This window comes from Crocodylus porosus, unplaced genomic scaffold (assembly GCF_001723895.1).
Source record: "Crocodylus porosus isolate Cpor-Errol unplaced genomic scaffold, CroPor_comp1, whole genome shotgun sequence".
NCBI classification, from domain to species: domain Eukaryota; kingdom Metazoa; phylum Chordata; order Crocodylia; family Crocodylidae; genus Crocodylus; species Crocodylus porosus.
The window spans coordinates 47,796,784-47,814,328 of NW_017728906.1; the positions used below are offsets into that span (position 1 = coordinate 47,796,784).

Below are 17,545 nucleotides of genomic sequence, written 5' to 3' on the forward strand. Positions count from 1 at the left end.
TTTTTCCCCCCCACCCCAATGCCCCTTCCTTCCTCCCTCCCGTTCCACAACAGCAGACTTACCAGCTACACACAGCTCTCCAAGCTGCTGGGATGTGCTTCTTGCCATGTATGTGCTGCCCTGCGGCTGCACACATGCACAGGCATTTATCGGCTGACTCCCGATTAGTCCAGTTTTTTTTTATATTGGTGCCAGTTTGATATTGGACTGATGTATTGGTGCACCTCTAATAAAGTTCATGCTGGAGACTTGGGGATTATGATGTGATAGGGTACTTAAATATGAGAACTGGAGGTCAAATCTCCATCAGGCCTCTGGGGAACACTGTCACTTCAACTCATTAAATTGTTGGAAGATTCTCATTTGTTATGTTGATGTTTTCAGCCATTTGCAAAACAAGCAGGAGCATCAGGAGCTTACCCTCTTACTTCACCACCCACATCCTATCACAACACGGTGACCCCATCTCCTTCAATGATTCACACACAGTCACCAGGTAAATGTCTTTGCTGTGTGTAGTAGTCTTCTATAAGTAGCTATTACCATTTCCTTTTACATTATACAGTGATTTTGAGTATGCTTTCTACTGATGGCCTGCATCTAATATAGGTACCACAAGATGCCCAAAGTATACACAAGTTTGGTTACATTAGGGGTTGGCAAAGTTTTTGGGCAGAGTGGCAAAAACACCTATAACCCTGACTTGTAAGATGTTGGGGTACCAGGGGTAGACAGCGGGGAAACTGTAAGGGGCCCAGTCCTTTTTGTGGCAGTGTACCCCTAGCCCCTTCTCTGTCTTCTGCCCCAAGGCATGCGTGCATGACAAGCAAAATGCCTGTGCGCCAGACTCTGGCACCTGTCAGGGGTTGCCTACCCCTGGGTTATTTTTTTGTGTGTGTTTTTTGTGTTTTGGGGGTTTTTTTGTTTTTGAGGTACATGTTTATTCCTTAAACAATTGGACTCGAGGGTTAGTTTGCATGTATAACCATGGCTTTTTAATGTTGCAGTGTTTTAACTATGCATTCTTAACATTTCCGTTTGCTTTCTGTATGGAACTTCCAAGCTCTTTCCTGAAAGGTGAAGGGCCCAGATGAAGAAATGTGCTTTTCTTCCTTGGACTAATATCCACCCTCCCCCCAACACCTTGTTCTATGAACTTCCAGGGAGGCCTTTCCTCTTAAGTTGAGAGAGCATCACAGAAAAATTGGGCCTTTGCCAGCTGTGGAAAATTACCTTTACAGTCCATGGTTTATCTAAGTGTGACAATTTATGGTGTGATGAAGGCAAACCGGAGGGCTGTCATCAAGGGCTTGCCTCTGCTAGCACACATCTCGGCAAGCGCACAGTTATGTAGCATGTGGGCTCACTATGAAATTGATTGTCGATTGGGCGTGTGTAACTTGGAGCTATGCAAGAGCTGACGAAATTGGAAAAGTTTACTCAAAAAAAAAATTCACGTTTGAATAGACTGATCTTGGGGATAAAAGTTGTAGCTGTGTTGGTCTAAAACCACTCTGACTGGTCATCTTGCACTTCATTTTGAAGCATGAACTTCAAAAATTGCAAACATCTGAAGACACAGCTTAAAGGGGGAAGGGTTACTCCTTAACTGTAGTTAGTGAGGCTCTTGCTAGAACCCATAAAACAGGGTAATGGTTTGCTACCAAGAACAATATGGGTAGAGGAAAAAAAATAGAACGCATCAAAAAAAGTACTAAAAATAAAATGTTGACTCCCCAGTAGTCCTCCCAGCTGAAGGGGGCTGCCAGCAAGAAGATAAACAGGTTAGATGGCTGTTGCCCCTGCCCCTCACTGCTGATTGGCTGACAGGTAGCCCTCTTAGCCAATCAGCAGCAAGGGGCAGAGGCTATATAGCACAACTGTCTCCACTAATTGGTGCTGGGAGGCAGGGCCACTGGGGCCCTTTGACTAATGAGAGGCCTGGGGGCCCCACCGCAATAAGCATGTGAAAATGGTGGCTTACCCCACAGTCTGCCTGCGAAACTGGCTGTCTGCCTCTTTGGGTTGGGCAGACCCCTAATTATGGATGTAGAGTGGACCATAGGATTTTAAGTCATGGTTGCAGTTAAAGTAGGCTTTGGTTATTTCATGAATCAGTATTCCATAGTCTTGATCATTGTGCAGGGCATAAAAACAAAAATTGTCATTTACTGGGTCAGACCATAGGTCCATGTTGTGGCAAATGGTGGATGCTGAAAGGGGAAGTAAACTGTGTATGCCCAGGGCTTTTTCCCCCACTGTTCCACTCTCCCTTGCATCCTCTATTATTTAAAGTCTAGGAAGTGCTAATTCAGTATCCCTAACGCCCATGCTCAATAGCCACTCTTACCCCTTTCCTCCAAGAATTTATCCAGTCCCTTTTTGAATCTGGCTAAACTGTTGGCTTCCACAACATCTGGTGACAGTAAGTTCCACACTTCAAAAAATTACAGTGTGAAAAAGGACTTCCTTTGTTATATTCAAACTTACTACCTATTAGTTTCATTTTTGTGACTCTTAGTTCTTGTATTGAGATAACCAGTAAATAATAAATCCCTATTTACTTCCTCTTTACCAATAGCAGTCCATTCACATGCAAACTCTAATCTCTGGGTGGAAGAGGAAATGCTAGCAAATCTACTTTTTCTCCTTTTTAGAAAGATGTCAGTGATTGTGACAGGAGTGCTTACGCTTGTGAGGTGTGTGTTGTGTAATGAATAAATGCTTGTATGCCTTCAATAGGAAATCTACATGCTGCAAGTTCCCCTAGTGGTGCTTTAAGAGCTCCATCACCAGCCTCATTTGGTCCAACTCCTTCACCTTCTTCTCTTGGAATTACAATGGGACAGACAGCTAACTTTGCCAGTCCACATGGTGAGTGTCTCTTTAAAAATATCTATATATAAGCTTTCTGATAATTACATCTCTCCAGTTGACATAAATTGACACAGAAATCATTGTATTCAGGAACTGGCTTCTACAGATGTGAAGTTTCTTAGTAGTAGCCACGTGGCTGCTTTTGATTTACTTTAGAGCATTTATAATCTCCTGGAAGTTGAGTGTTAATTGTTCACTGTCCCTGTCAGTAATGTAGGGAAAGTGAACCTGGAATATGATATAACTTCAGTTAAAATCCATAGATGTGATTGAAGTGTATTTACTTTCCCTCTTCCCTTTCAGTCAGAATAGTAAAATTAAATCTCTTTAACCTATCCTTGGTTACTTAAGAATCCTAGAATTTAAAAATATTGCCAAAACCTTAAAGCAGATTTTTGCCCTCATTTCAGTTATTGAATTATTTGGAAAATTAATCTAATGTTGCCTGCTATAACGACCACATGTTAGATGCTACATAAGTCACCAGTAGATAGACACAGTAGATTTATTTTTCAGAACATTTGTGATCTCGCTGAAAAAAAAAATTGAAGTAATTGGACTATTTGACAATAGATGGCAAGTCTTTTGCTTCCAACTGAGTCTAGGAGCAATGCTGAAAGAAAAATCCCGTTTACCCACACCATTCCCAGGCATACCTGAGCCCCCAGTTAGGCAGTATAAACAGCTTCGGTGCATATCTGGGAGACTGAAGCTAGTGGCTCTCTCTGTGTCTGGAGCACTGGAGAGCAGCCTACTTGGGGCTGCCCAAGCACATGTCCACATTATCAGTTCTGCCAAACGTGTGGACACATGCAGGTTCAGCAGGGCTCATCTCTTGGTGATGCTTTTGGACTTGCCAGATTATATTTGCTAAGGAACATGCAGATGACTTTATGAAGCAAGCTTTGCTACAATTGGTTGTTGTAAAGACATTCGCTGTAGTAAAATACAGCTTTTTACCTTTTTCTGTGTCCCACTTTCTTACCTATGATAATATATAGAAGTCCACTGTTGTCAGCAGGACTCCACATGGAAGGATCCCTTTGGGCTGGTCAGCCACTACCATTGTAGTGCACTCAACTATGCTGCACTACCTCCCAGACTAGTAGCAGTGTTAACCGTGTTTGTGCAATGCTGTAGGTGAACCAATATCGCTGTTATTCAGCTGTGACAAATTAGCCCTATTGCTATATTGCCTCTAGTTTGGGAGGTACCATGCATGGAGCAATTCAACATATTTGTGCTACTGCTTGGCATGTTTGTAGTGTAGATATTAGGAGCTCGGGTAAAATAAGAAGTTCTTAAGCTCTAGTTTAAAGTTATGTTTGAAATAAATAGAAAATGTGGTAAAGGTGCCTTCTGCGTTCTTATGTCTTATTTATTTGTCTGCAGGTGAATCGTGAGTTAAAAGATTGTGGATACTTTGTATTTGTTGTTTAAAACTAAGATCTGAGTACTCTGTTCCAGGTCCATTTTGTTTGACCTATATTTTCTAGTTTAGAATAGCTTTGCTTTTTAAAAAAAAAAAAAAATTAAAAAAAAAAAAAAAAATCCCTGCAAAAGTAACTTTGCAACCTCCACAGGTACGATAGATCCTAGTTCACCATACACAATGATGTCACCCAGTCAGCGTGCAGGGAATTGGCCAGGATCTCCTCAGGTGTCTGGTCCCTCACCAGCAGCACGCATGCCTGGAATGTCACCAGCCAACCCTTCCCTCCATTCTCCAGTCCCAGATGCTTCTCATTCCCCGCGAGCTGGAACAAGTATGTTCTAATAACACTTACAATTTATGATTTGGTTAGGGTGAATATTTCTAGTTCCACTTTTTGCTAGCACCCTTTTACACACACAATCACTACATAGCAAAAGAATCTGCTAGTGTATGTATTAATTTTGGTCTAGTGTGAATTCTAAAAGAAAGTAGAAAGTATGCTAAATAATAGCAAATGGTAAATTTTAAGATCAATGTTTTGATTTCAGCAGTTCATTCAGTGAGTAAACCTATGAATCCTATTACTGTGAACAAGCTAAATGGCAGCAGTCCCAAGAAATTTTTGAAAAGCATATCTGACTTCATGAGAGAGAAACTCCGGGCTTCAAAGCTAAAGCACCATTTCTACAAGATGGTTTAATTATACTTTTCAGTTATTAGTTTCAGTATAAAATTGGCCGGACTGGCTGGTTAGCTAACTTCCTGTGTTTTGAGACTGAGACTGGAAACCAAGCTATTGACAACTCTGACTCTCTTCAAGCATTGAGTAAAATAGCTGAACATTTTTGCTTTGCTGCCATACCCGTCTCTGTTCTTAGGGTAGTCAGTGATGTAAGTCCCAAAGGAAAAAAGTGAATTGTGAAGACAAAGCAAAGACTAATCATTAAATGCATGAAGTTGGCAGGAGGCAAGGTGAAGCTTCTACCATGTTCAAACTTAGTCTCATATCATGCTCAAAACCCATCCACATTTATTCTGAGCCTAGCCCGATCATTTTTTTTTAAATTGTCTCCCAAAACTCTGAAGGCATAAACTGCAGTTTAACTTGGAACATTATTGGTAATTGAGGATTCTTCTATCCCATGTAGGTTCCCAGACAATGCCAACCAACATGCCTCCACCTCGTAAACTACCTCAGCGCTCTTGGGCTGCGTCCATCCCCACAATCCTCACCCACAGTGCCTTGAATATTCTTTTGTTGCCCTCTCCTACTCCTGGGCTTGTGCCAGGACTAGCTGGTAGCTATCTTTGCTCCCCTCTTGAACGATTCCTTGGATCAGTTATTATGAGGCGACATCTTCAAAGGATTATCCAGCAGGAAACGGTATGTAAATGTAAGGTCTGACCCCAAGTATTCTTTTTTTTTTTTATTATTATTATTATTATTCTTTTTTTCAGGTATAGCTTTGCAATTTTTTTTGTATTTTTGCATTGGGTTGCATTTTATTATGAAAATAATCTATCTCCATTGTAATTACTTCCTCATTTTCTGAGATGTTTGACTTTACTTCAAACAAGAGCCTGAATATTTTTGCTAGTTCAGGTTTCCAACTTTTGAGTTCGAATTCTCACCTGTTTTGCATCTCTCCTGTGAAGACGTGTACCAAATACCTAAATGAGTAGAGTGCAGTGATTAGACTAAGGGCTGAGGAACTGGACTTCTTTGTTTTATTCCTGGCTTTTAAGTGTGAAAAAGCATTTAATTTCTCTGCCTCAATTATCTTCTCCAGTTAAATGAGTATGATGCCTGCTGAACTTCCACATCTGGGATGTGAAGTTTAATGCTAATAAAACATTATATACCAGATCTCTAAGCTCTTGCATTTTTAAATTTTGCTTATGCAATTCATGCATTGGAGAAAGGTAAAGCAATATTTTGTCAGCCTCCTGTTTCTGCTTAATATGGGAAAAAATCTCCCTTAGCCTGACAAAATTCTGAAGCTGTTCTCTTGGAAAGGTTGGGGGAAGGAACCTGTGCTTTTAGGGAAACAGTATCCTTCTTTGACTACTGGAAGTCTTGTCCCTCTAAATTCTTTTATGTGACCCATTACAATCTGAGCTCCAGATAAAGAAACACTGAATTATTTTGGTATTCAGTTCATAATGTGATTCCCAAGAAGCATTGGGGAAAATGCGGTCCTACAATGTGATGATTTAGTAGGGGTACACCGCTAGAGATTTTTTTGGGCTGATGCCAATAGCTGATATGCCTTCTTAAAAACTGGCTGATCTCAATACCAGTTTGATTTTCGATACACAGCCCAGCAGCTTGAAGAGTGGCAGGGGAGGGGGACGGAAAAGGGTATGGGGGGGAGGCAGATGGAGGCCCTGAGGTGAGGGAGGGAGTGGGGCTGGGGCCAGGGGTAGGAGTCCCTGCCCCAGCCACAGCCCCACTTCCTCCCTCACCATGGAGGCCTGGATCTGCACCCCCACACCTCTTCCCTCCCCCTTTCCCCTTCCGCCACAACACTTACCAGCTGGACACAGCTTTCCAAGCTGCCAGGCTGTGCTCCTCGCCACCTACATGTTGTGCTGTGGCGCCCCACGTGCACGGGCCATATATCAGCCACATCAGGCAAAAAACCCCAATTTCCAGTACAGTCAATTTTCTTTATATCGGTGCTGATCTGCACCTCTAATTGTAAGAGACCAGTATGTGTTTTCTTGCCCAGTTTCCCATTGGTGTAGCGGAATGAGATGGAAAGCTGTCACTGCAATCTGTGGTCTTCTCATCTGGAATTGTATTTACTCTAAGGCAAGTGGAGCAGCATAAAAGCTACTCCCAAATCCAGTAGCTAGCAGCAGTTCCTAAGGAGGAGTCATTTACCAGCCAGAAGTGACCAGAGTCCATTATGTCCCAGCTGGGATCTGCACCTTAGAAATGGAGGGGGATCACTGGCACAGGAACTAACTACAGTAAAAGCTGCATTATCTGGCACCTTACAAACTCGTATGCTCTATTAACCAGCATGCTGGTTTGTAAGGTAAAAGCAGAACTGGAAGTGCCCACCGTGGCACTTCCAGTTTTGCCGAGCCCCAATGGCCCAGGGCAAAGTAGCCTGCACAGGGCCCCCTTCCCTGTCTCCCAGCACGCTGACGTGGCAGGAGGGGTGGTGGTGCACCAGACGCGGTGGGAGGCAGTGGCCTGGACAGGCAAAGATGCCTGTTCGGACCTCTCAGGTAACTGGCATATTTGGTTATCCAGCACCCCCCATTCCCCATGGCTGCTGGATAACAAAGCTTTTGCTGTATATTTGCCATATGCCTACTGTTTCTTCCAGCATGGAGGAATCTATAGTTGTGGCATTGTGGCTGGTTTCTTACCCCTGGTGCTTTGAGAACAGTGGAAAAAAAGCTGAGTAAAGCACCAATTTTTCTTTTTTGTTGTTTGTGCTTATTGGTCTGTGTTTATTGACTGCGTATTTTAGATGGCAAAAACATGATTGAGTTGATCTTCTGAGGTCCCTTCCAGCCCTAATGTCTATGAAATCTCTGAAATCTTCCCAGAAAACATAACAACCCCCCCCTTCACTTTTGGGAAGTAAGTTTGTTCTCGTGCTGTTTCTTGACTACTAATCGGATGCATTGTTCCTGTTTTTATAGCTACAGCTAATAAATTCCAATGAACCAGGTGTGATAATGTTTAAAACGGATGCACTGAAGTGCAGGGTTGCTCTCAGTCCTAAAACCAACCAGACTTTGCAACTAAAAGTAACTCCTGAGAATGCAGTACAGTGGAAACCAGAGGAACTACAAGTTTTGGAGAAATTTTTTGAAACAAGGGTATGTTGTTTTATATGCATCTCTTTTTAATATGAGCTTTGTCCTGTTACTCGAGTACTACTAATTTTAATGGAACTAGTAATACATGTAAAAATGTACTAGAAGAACAAAGATTAATGCATGCATATTTGTCAGTTAATTACTCAGCACAATCCTTTTTCTAAATGAACAGTCCTAATTGTTGGTTTATTACTGTAGGTTGCAGGACCACCATTTAAAGCAAACACCCTAATAGCCTTTACAAAATTGCTAGGAGCTCCTACACACATCCTCAGGGACTGTGTACACATCATGAAACTTGAGCTGGTAAGTTTTACCTTTAAATGCAATTACTATACGTTGGATGCATATACATGTTGCTGTATGGCAGCATTTCTATTGCACCATGCTTTAGTATTTCCTTTTGGAAGTACTAAAGGAAGCACTAAAAGCACAGTGCAGTAACTGTCCAAACTGTGACATGTGCACAGTTAGTTTTCACCTGTCCAGCGAAGTAGCTGCCGATCATGCGTGGACTTGCACGATCACTACGTTGTTGTAGTGCACCATACAGTGCTGTAGCGTGTCACTACAGTGACGTAGGGCAATGTGTACACATGCCCATTGGCTGCTCTGTTTCCACACCCACACTTGAGAGAAAACCTGTGGTGACCTTCAGAATTTAATTCTGTTCTTTAGATTCTGTATCTTCATCTACTAATACATTAAATGCAAACATACAGGACACGGGAAAAGGATGACTTCACTATAACACTAAAGTCAGCAAAAAAAAAAAATCCTTCCATGACATGATGGGCTTGAGAGATTGCACAACTGCATGTCTGCTTAGTAGTTTTTTACATTGCTTTTCTCATTTTAGATGTGCCAAGACTATTCACAAGCAGGAGACTTGCTTTAGTTCTAATTGAATTAACTTTAAAACCATCTGAAAACTTGGAAAGTCTAGGTTATGGGCCATAATTTAGTATGCCAGCCTATGCCAATATCCCCTTTACACGGCTGTATGGTATTACCTGTAGCACTTTTGTTTTTTAAAACAGTTCCCTGATCAGGCAAGTCAGCTGAAGTGGAATGTGCAGTTTTGCTTAACTATTCCTCCTAGTGCCCCACCAATTGCACCTCCTGGAACACCTGCTGTGGTGCTGAAATCCAAAATGTTGTTTTTTGTAAGTATGTCTTCTTTTTATTACTATTCTTTAAAAGTCACATGGAGGATACTATATGCAATGAGCAGAATTGCTAACTTATTAGCGGGCTGTCTAAATATGGTTTTCCACTTTACATGGTGCAGTTACTCTTGGATAGTAACCATGGTATCTGAAAATGTTTGCTGTTGCTAAAGTACCAGGGTAGCAGTGTTCCCTCTAATGAGTTCAGCAGCTTGTTTCTCTTCTGTGAAACTGACCCAATTAATTCTTCCTGTGTAAGGTGTTTCTTCCTGCTCTTTGTGGAGGTGTTGTGATAGGACATTCTAAAATTAAATTTTCCGTGAACTGCAAATGCCACTTTGTATGCCTGTCCTGTAGTCATTGTGTTCCTGGCTGAGGCGCTGTGAAATAGCTGCCTGCATTTTCCCTAAACCAGAGCAAGACAAACCTGGTTAAAAATACTATAGGCGTGAGCATGTAAAATGGGCTAGATCAAGAATTGTTTAATCATATAAGAAGTTTATCTGTGCTATTAAACTTTTTTTTTTATTTTGGGCCTACCGTACCAAGTAGTACGTAGGTAGTACATAAGCATGATGAGGGGGGGACTCAATAGCCATGACTATATACCTCGGTATATTCTTGAGTAGAACCTTTTATTTGTATGCACATGTATGTCTGTGTGAAATTATTTAAGATATTCTTCACATTGGAATGGTTATTTTAGGAAATAGTAAAATATATGACTGCACATTAGAACCTGAAGTAACAAGGCAGTGATAATAAGCATACGTTGAGAGAACTCCTGTCTTACCTTAATGCACTCTCTTTTCCATACAGCTTCAGTTAACACAGAAAACGACAGTCCCACAGGAAGCTGTTAGTATTATTGTCCCAATTATTTATGATATGGCTTCAGGTACAACACAACAGGCAGACATTCCCAGGCAACAGAACTCTTCTGTGGCTGCTCCCATGATGGTTAGCAATATTCTGAAGAGGTTTGCTGAATTGAATTCACCACGACCAGGTACTGTACATATCCAGTAAATAAATTCTCTCCACCCAGGCATATATGACAAATAGCCAGATCTACTGAATCTCTTTTTAAATCTGAATATTTCTTGATTTCCTCCCCCCCACCATCAATTTCTTTCTTGAGCAGTCTCAAGAGGGTTAATGCATGTGTAAGTGATCATTACTAGGAACACAAGCTAGTTGTCCGTTGCTATAACCTTCTAAGCACAAGCTGTATTATATTGTTTACTAAGGACGTAAAATGCGTGTACTGTTGCAGCCATATAGTGTAAATAACAGTAGAAAAGCTGTGTTTAGAATATCAGGTTTTTAAAGGCTCACCACATATATTCTACTGTTATGGTTTGTCTCTTGCTTATATGTTCTAGCAGTGTCCTCTTGCATGTCATGAAAAAATTCAATTTTTTTTTTTCAAATAGGCTGTAAAGTGTTTGGATTTAAATGGTTTATAGATGCTAAATCAATTTCAGTTCTGACACAAACACTTGAAAGTACAGTAATTGTTTCTAAAGCATACCAGTGACTGGGTTAAAAGGAAAGAACGTGCAGGGTGAACTGTGTTGCTCTTTACTTATTTATTCTGACCTCATGCAATACTTTCTGTTTTCGTTGGAGTGATTTAAATTGACAGGGCCACACACAATTTCTGTAGATTCTGATACAAGTTTTACATTAATATTTCGCCTTCAGTTACTGATACATTTAGCAGCCATGGAGAGATTAGAGAGGGGGGGGACAAACAGCCTTAAGTTCACTTGTTGTTTTTTTAATTAATTAATTGGAATGCACATATGGGTAAGGCTACAGCGCTCTTTGTGGGCCAGTCTTTTGGATTCTGTCCATGTCTTATGTGAGAGCCCAGTTCCTAGAAAGGGACTTAGCAGGATGGAGAATAAGGCAGTCTATGACCTTACAGTTCTTTTTTACTATGTCAGCCATTGTGCTTCTGGTACTATTAATGCTTTTATTATATCCTGTAAGAAGTATGGTCTCCTTCTTTACCTCCTTTTGGTTTTGGTTTACAAAAACTCTGAGGTTTCTGACTCTTGTCTTGACTTGGAATTGGAAACATTTTATTTTAAAGCTTTATGGAACCGAAGCATGGGGCAGTATAGCACAATGTAATTCTTAAACTGTCTGTGCTCTACTTGCTGACTCCAGATTCCATGCCTCTCAAATTCAGTAGGTTCAAAAGGTATTAAAGCATAGCTTAAGATTTGCTTTCAGCAGCAGTTTCCTAATACATGGCTGGCAATAGACATTCTGCTGAGATGTGGGCTGCAGTTACTTTAGCTGTTACCTTTCTGTATCTTGCCTCCTTTTGGAGCGGATAGCTTTGGAAACTCCTGCTAGAGGCACAGAACTTGTGCAAATGTTAGTTTTAGAATACTAAGACCTTGAGGTCGATGGGACCTGCAATTTCGAAGTAAGGCTTTAAAGAAAGTACTGTCTTTCTATGCTAAAGTTAAAACCATCAGAGAGAATGGTTTAAAACTGTTAAACCAGCCAACATAGTGTAGTGTCATTTTAAAGCAATTTTTAACAATTATAAAATACCTCAGCAGTCAACCTTTTCCTGGCTTCTTACAAACTGAATTAACCCTGTGATTGCTGAATTCTAATTTGAAATTATTCTAACATTTCTTTTCCCTTTTCTCTAGGTGAATGCACAATCTTTGCAGCTGTTCGTGATTTGATGCTCAATCTTACCCTGCCCCCTGGTGGGCGTCCATAGACACTTTTAAAAAGAAGGCTGAAAAGCAAGAAACAAAACAGCCCCCCAAAAAATCAATCTCTGAAATAAGCCTTCAATTAAAAAAGAGGATGTTTTAACAGGTTACACTTTTTTAAAAAGAGCTAAATATAATAAACTGGTAAATTTTCAGGGATGCACTTTCATCAAATGGTCATTAACATAATTTTTGTATAGTGCTGTTGTATAGTGTGTTTTAATGGGAGACATTTCAGATTAGGTAATAGATTGAAGTATCAGCTTGCTGGTAATAGGTTTAATATTCTGTTTTATACTATAAAGATTATGAAAATGCCAAACTTGTTTGTTTGTTTTTTTGTTATGTTTTGGTGTAATAGTCTTTTTTTAAGGCAGGTCTGTCATTTTGAATACTGTAAAACTGTGACAAACTTTATATTGAAGCTGTATTTTAATATGACTGCTTTGAATCCTTAAACAAATTATTTGGGCTTGTTGTAAACATGTCCCCAAAAAAAGCAATATTTAATAAACTGGATTAAAAATTCTTCAGCTGATATTGTATTATCTTCAGGAACTTTACTTCCTCTCTCCATTGTAAACAGAATTTAGAAATTTTGTTGTAAAATACCAGAGTAAAAAATGTTTACGTACCAACATCAAATTTACTATGGCATCAAAAAAAAAAATACCATCAGTGTTAGCTTCTCCAGATTTTGGATCACCTGTTTTGGTTTTTAAGGGGTTATTTGTGTATTGATCCCCTTAAGAAATTTTGGTTCACAGTGGCTGCATCTACACATGTGGAGGACTGCAGAGTTTTTACTGCACAGTACATTTAGTACTTGCATAAGCACTTGCTTATGCAGCTAATAAATGACCAGCGCAGTAACCAGCATTACTGTGCAGTACCATTGCCACATGGTTTTTTCCTGATGCTGCTACTGTTCAGTAGCTCATTGCTACAGCACAGCAGCGTCACGTCACAGTTAGTGCCCAGCAGTGCTACTTCATGGTAGCAATGAGCTACGGTGCAATATCTCATTGCTACTACGCCATAGCATCTTGTGTAGATGGGCCCGCTCTGAACATGATTTTATTTTTTAAATCCTAGGGAAACTACTTGCCCAGCATATCTATCTTTATATCTACACATTTTTTTTTAAAGGATGTATATATCTTTTCATATGGAAAAGAGACCAGATTCATTGTAAGGGCCATGTGGTGCATTAGGACTAGGCATATTTTCTTGGTTCTGCTGCTTTTGGGGGGTTTTTTTCACTGAGTGGCCCTGAACAGTTGGTATTGAAGTACTTGGAGACTAACTGGTCCAGAAAGGCATAAGCTTTCATAGGTGAAGGTACCACCCTGCCCTGTCTTTTGCCTGATTTTTTTTTTTTAAAACTAATACAGTAACTACCTCTCTCCTTTGAAATTTGTTTAAAATTTTGGCTCTGGTGTTTGACTGGGCCAAACAGTGGAGGGAAGTAGAAGAAATTCAAATTGTATATACACAATAACTGAAGATCAAGAAAGGAATTTTTAAAATTACCTTTGCATTTAACTTTTTAAACTAAACACTAGATTGGCAAAATGGAAACGAGAAAAAGGCCTAGATAAATCTGTTAACATTAATAAAGGGTTTCCCTGTAACAGAAATGTACACTTTACACTTGGATAAAATGTATAGAGTCCCTCCCTTCCTCCTTCTGAGACAACATTTTTTCCTAAACTGTAATTTTCAAGTACTTCATTTGGTTCAGATTTTCAGTTCTCTGGACACCAGCAAGTGCAGGCTTCTGCTGTTTTCCTTCTACGGAGTATAACAGAGCCCTTGTCTCATCCCCATTTACAAATAGCTGTACTGAACTAAACACTTAGTGTCAGATTTAATTTCGGATTCATTTTTTCTTCTCCATGGTCTTGCATTGTTCTGTTTCATGGACTATTATCTATTATCTCCCTCAACTTTCCATGTTGGTGCAACAGCAGGCTCCCCTGCAGATCTTTTCATCAGAAATATTCTTCCTCTGTTGCTCTTCACTTTCAATTCTAGCCATTAAGCCGGGGTGGGGAAAATGTGGCCGGTGGGCCAGATGTGGCCTGCCAGGCCATTCTGTCTGGCCCATGGGGCCCCTAAAAAATTTAGAAAATTAATATTTATCTGCCCCTGGCTGCCTGCCATGTGGCCCTCAATGGCTTGCCAAAACTCAGTCAGTGGCCCTCGACCTGAAATGAATTGCCCACTCCTGATTAAGCTGTATTTGTGGAGAGGAAGAGTATACTGCTCATATTAACTTCTAACTATCTGACTAAAAAATTACTAAACTGTTCACATTTAAAACCTTTTAACCTAAATAAAACCCTAACTATCCACCCACACCTTTTTTAAATGCTACTGTTCTTCTAGAGAGGTTTACAGATCTTTCCTTTACTTTGAGAAAGTAGATAGGATGGGAAGAGATATTCTGACCTGTAGTAGAGCAGAAATTATGATGAAAAACCTGTTGTTAGATGGGATTTTATTGTTCATGGCCTGAGCATTCCTATACTTGACCAGCCTCAAGGTAGGGTGAAGGGACACAGTATCAGTTAGCCTTAAAGCATTAAAAGAACAAGTGGATTGTGAGGTAGAAGCCCTAAAATGGGTGAGGCACCAGCATAAGAGTTTTGTATTGCTGTTCCGTCACTTTCTTAGGGACATTTAAAAACCAGCGTTTGAGCCTGGAATGGCTGTAAATTAAATGCTAATATTTGAAAGGTTTGAGGATGTTGTTTTAAAGGTCTCTGGATAAGAGAGTTTTTCTTTTAGAGAGGAGATGGATCACATTTTAGCTCTCGCTCCAAAGATTAATTTTATTCCATAATGGAAATGCTTGGGGGAAGTGGGGAGAGAACTGAAGTATTTACTACTTTCCAGCAGCAGCAGCAGGATGACTATATGTCTAGGTGCAGGTCTTAATCTCCTATTTTCCCTGTGTTGGGCTTTTTGTTGGCCAAATATTAAAGATTAAGAAGACTTTGCTTGTGCCTACTTTGTAATGCTGATTTTTTTTTCACCTAGAGTATTATTAATGAAGAAAGCTTTTTGGCTGTCCATTTGAGCAACTGATACTGGTGTTGGCACACAGCTCGAGTCTCTTTCAAAGCTGCCACCTGGGACAAGTGTGAAGATGGAAATGCAGGCCATTAATTTAAATAAAGGAAGAAGTGGTCTTGGTGTTTTCTGGATCGGAGTGCCAACGTTCCAAATCTAATTTTGGGCTATTTTTGCCTTTTGTTTACTTTGACTTTCATTACTATACAGTTTGGTTTGAAAAGTGGTTAGAATGGTACCAGCAGGTTGCATCCATGTACTCGACCTTCCAGATAAACTTGGTTAAGTTTTTATAAAGAGCTGTCAGCTGCAAATTACTGTAAACTACTCAGTCTGGGAGCAGAAGTCAAGCTGGATTCCTTGCTTGGGCACTGACCAGTAGTTTAAAAAAAATGACTTTATTCACCTATCTGCACTCCTGTGCATTGCCTGCAGCAGGTTTGCAGAAATGTAACAGCTCACAAGAAGGGCTCTGAATCATTCTGAGGGGATATTTGCTGACTGTACAGATGTGGTCTGATAACAAATATTCAAGACCAACGCAACTTAAAATGATGTTTTGTCATTCAAGAAAAACCTTTTAGTTCAAGCATGCATTGAGGTGTCCTATACTATATTTGTTCCTGGTGGTGAGTCTAAAAGAAAAACCCCAGGGTTGTCTGATTTGTCCTAGGTTTTGACTCTCATCAAATCAGCCCTGGGCCAGTAGTTTTATGGGAAGCCTGAATGGCAACTAACTGGACTTGGCTCTGATTTGTTCTGGGGGGGTGGGAAGTGTTACCTTGGTACTTTGGAGAGAAAGTGGGAGCTGAGCTTGCAGTAGGGCTAACAACAGACAACCAGTTTGAGACCCTGATTAGGCTGGGATAGGACCTGCATCAATACCTGAGGCTTAAATGGCAAAGAATTTGAAATAGTTGAGATTCTTCTGAGGCAAAGTGTTATTCTAGGTACCTCACAGGCTAGAAACCTGTTTTCAGTGAAGCCTGATCAGCATGATATGTGATACAACTGATGGTGCCTCTGGTGGCTATGCCTGACTTGGGGCACATCTACAAGGGGGGAGGAATCCTGCCAGTGACCCAAGACCCATTCCTAGCAGCAGCACGGAGCAGAGTACACACCTTGCAGAAGGATTCCCCTGTAGTCTGCATGGTGCTGTCTGCAGGCAGGAAACCCTGGCTTGCAGACATACCCTGGAGCCCCTACATTTGTCATTACCCAGACACATCCCTGGGACATATCTGGGGAAGCAGAGAAAGAGGCAGGTACTTGCAAAGCTTGAGGGGGTAGGATTGCCAGGGCCTACAGGACCAGGCGCCTCAAACCTAAGGAGGCCCTGCCCCAGAGTCTGCTTCAGGCTGTGGGACACAATAAAGCACCCCTATTTGTTCCTACCTCATTGCTGCTATGAATTTGAACGTTTGTGGTATGACCAAGGGTAGGGAGGTCTGTTCACTTTCATTTTGTGCTGCCATAAATATATTTTTATGGCAGCACAGTTCCCTCTAAAGGCTTTCTGTTAGAGAGTGCCTGTAAGGGGTGGGGTTAGTGCCAGGCACTGTTCTCCAAAGCAAACCAAGCTGGACATCTGTCTTTAGGGGATGCCAGCACCAAGGGCTCTGCCAGGGGATAAATCCACTGCCTATCACAAGCCACTTCTCCCCTTTCAGGATCTGGAAGGTGGCTTCTGGCCTTTTGGCTCTGTGTAGAGGGCATCCTAATCCCAAAACTTCTGGGTTTAGGCCTGTATGTAGGATGCCTGCCAAGGGACTTGGGAATGTCTGAAGCCCCCGGTGAGTCTGGGAGAGGATGCTGGCAGGTTGTAGCACCACACATGGTGTTTAGAGCAGTAGAGTTCTGCCTGCTCAGTTGACAGTTTTTGGATAGGGTTGCCAGCTCTGAATCTATTCTGGGAGGTTTCTGGAGTGCCTGTGAGCTTGTGTAGACCAAATCATAGAAAATGAGGGGTGGAGGGGACCTCAGGAGGTCAGCTAATCCGACCCTGTGCTCAAAGCGGGACCACTTCCACCTACCCTGGAAGCCCTGATGATCTTATGAGGTCCCTTCCAATCAGATCATCCCAGTCCGTTACGGATTACAGCGTGTAGCCTTCACAGCAGGAAGGCAACTGCACGGGGCTAGGACGTTTTAAAAACCCAGCGGACTGTTGCATTCACCGTTTACTATGCATGGGACTGAATGTCCCCTCACTTCTCTCCCGGGTGACTCCCAGCAGTCTCCTGGAGGTTGACAGCCAGCCCCGGGAGAGTCCAGGGCGGTCCTGGAGGGTTGGCAGGCCCGCCCCCAGCGCGGCGGAGCCGCCCATGCCGGGCCGGGCCGAGCCATGGGGCTGGCGGCGGAGCTGGCGGCGCGGCTGAACTGCGCCGAGTACA

The 17,545-nt window shown here is 41.6% G+C and overlaps 1 protein-coding gene across 1 annotated transcript in view; it reads left to right on the forward strand.

Annotated features, from left to right (window-relative positions):
* MED14 (mediator complex subunit 14) overlaps positions 1–12,601 on the forward strand; it is a 55,628-nt gene extending 43,027 nt beyond the window's left edge. Inside the window, exons 23-31 of the mRNA XM_019528457.1 lie at positions 385–496; positions 2,743–2,874; positions 4,461–4,643; positions 5,461–5,696; positions 7,976–8,155; positions 8,354–8,461; positions 9,196–9,321; positions 10,144–10,333; positions 12,003–12,601. Coding sequence (XP_019384002.1) covers positions 385–496; positions 2,743–2,874; positions 4,461–4,643; positions 5,461–5,696; positions 7,976–8,155; positions 8,354–8,461; positions 9,196–9,321; positions 10,144–10,333; positions 12,003–12,076 — 1,341 coding nt within the window. The 3' untranslated portion in view covers positions 12,077–12,601. The remainder of the gene's footprint in view (positions 1–384; positions 497–2,742; positions 2,875–4,460; positions 4,644–5,460; positions 5,697–7,975; positions 8,156–8,353; positions 8,462–9,195; positions 9,322–10,143; positions 10,334–12,002) is intronic.
* The last annotated feature ends 4,944 nt before the right edge of the window (positions 12,602–17,545 follow it).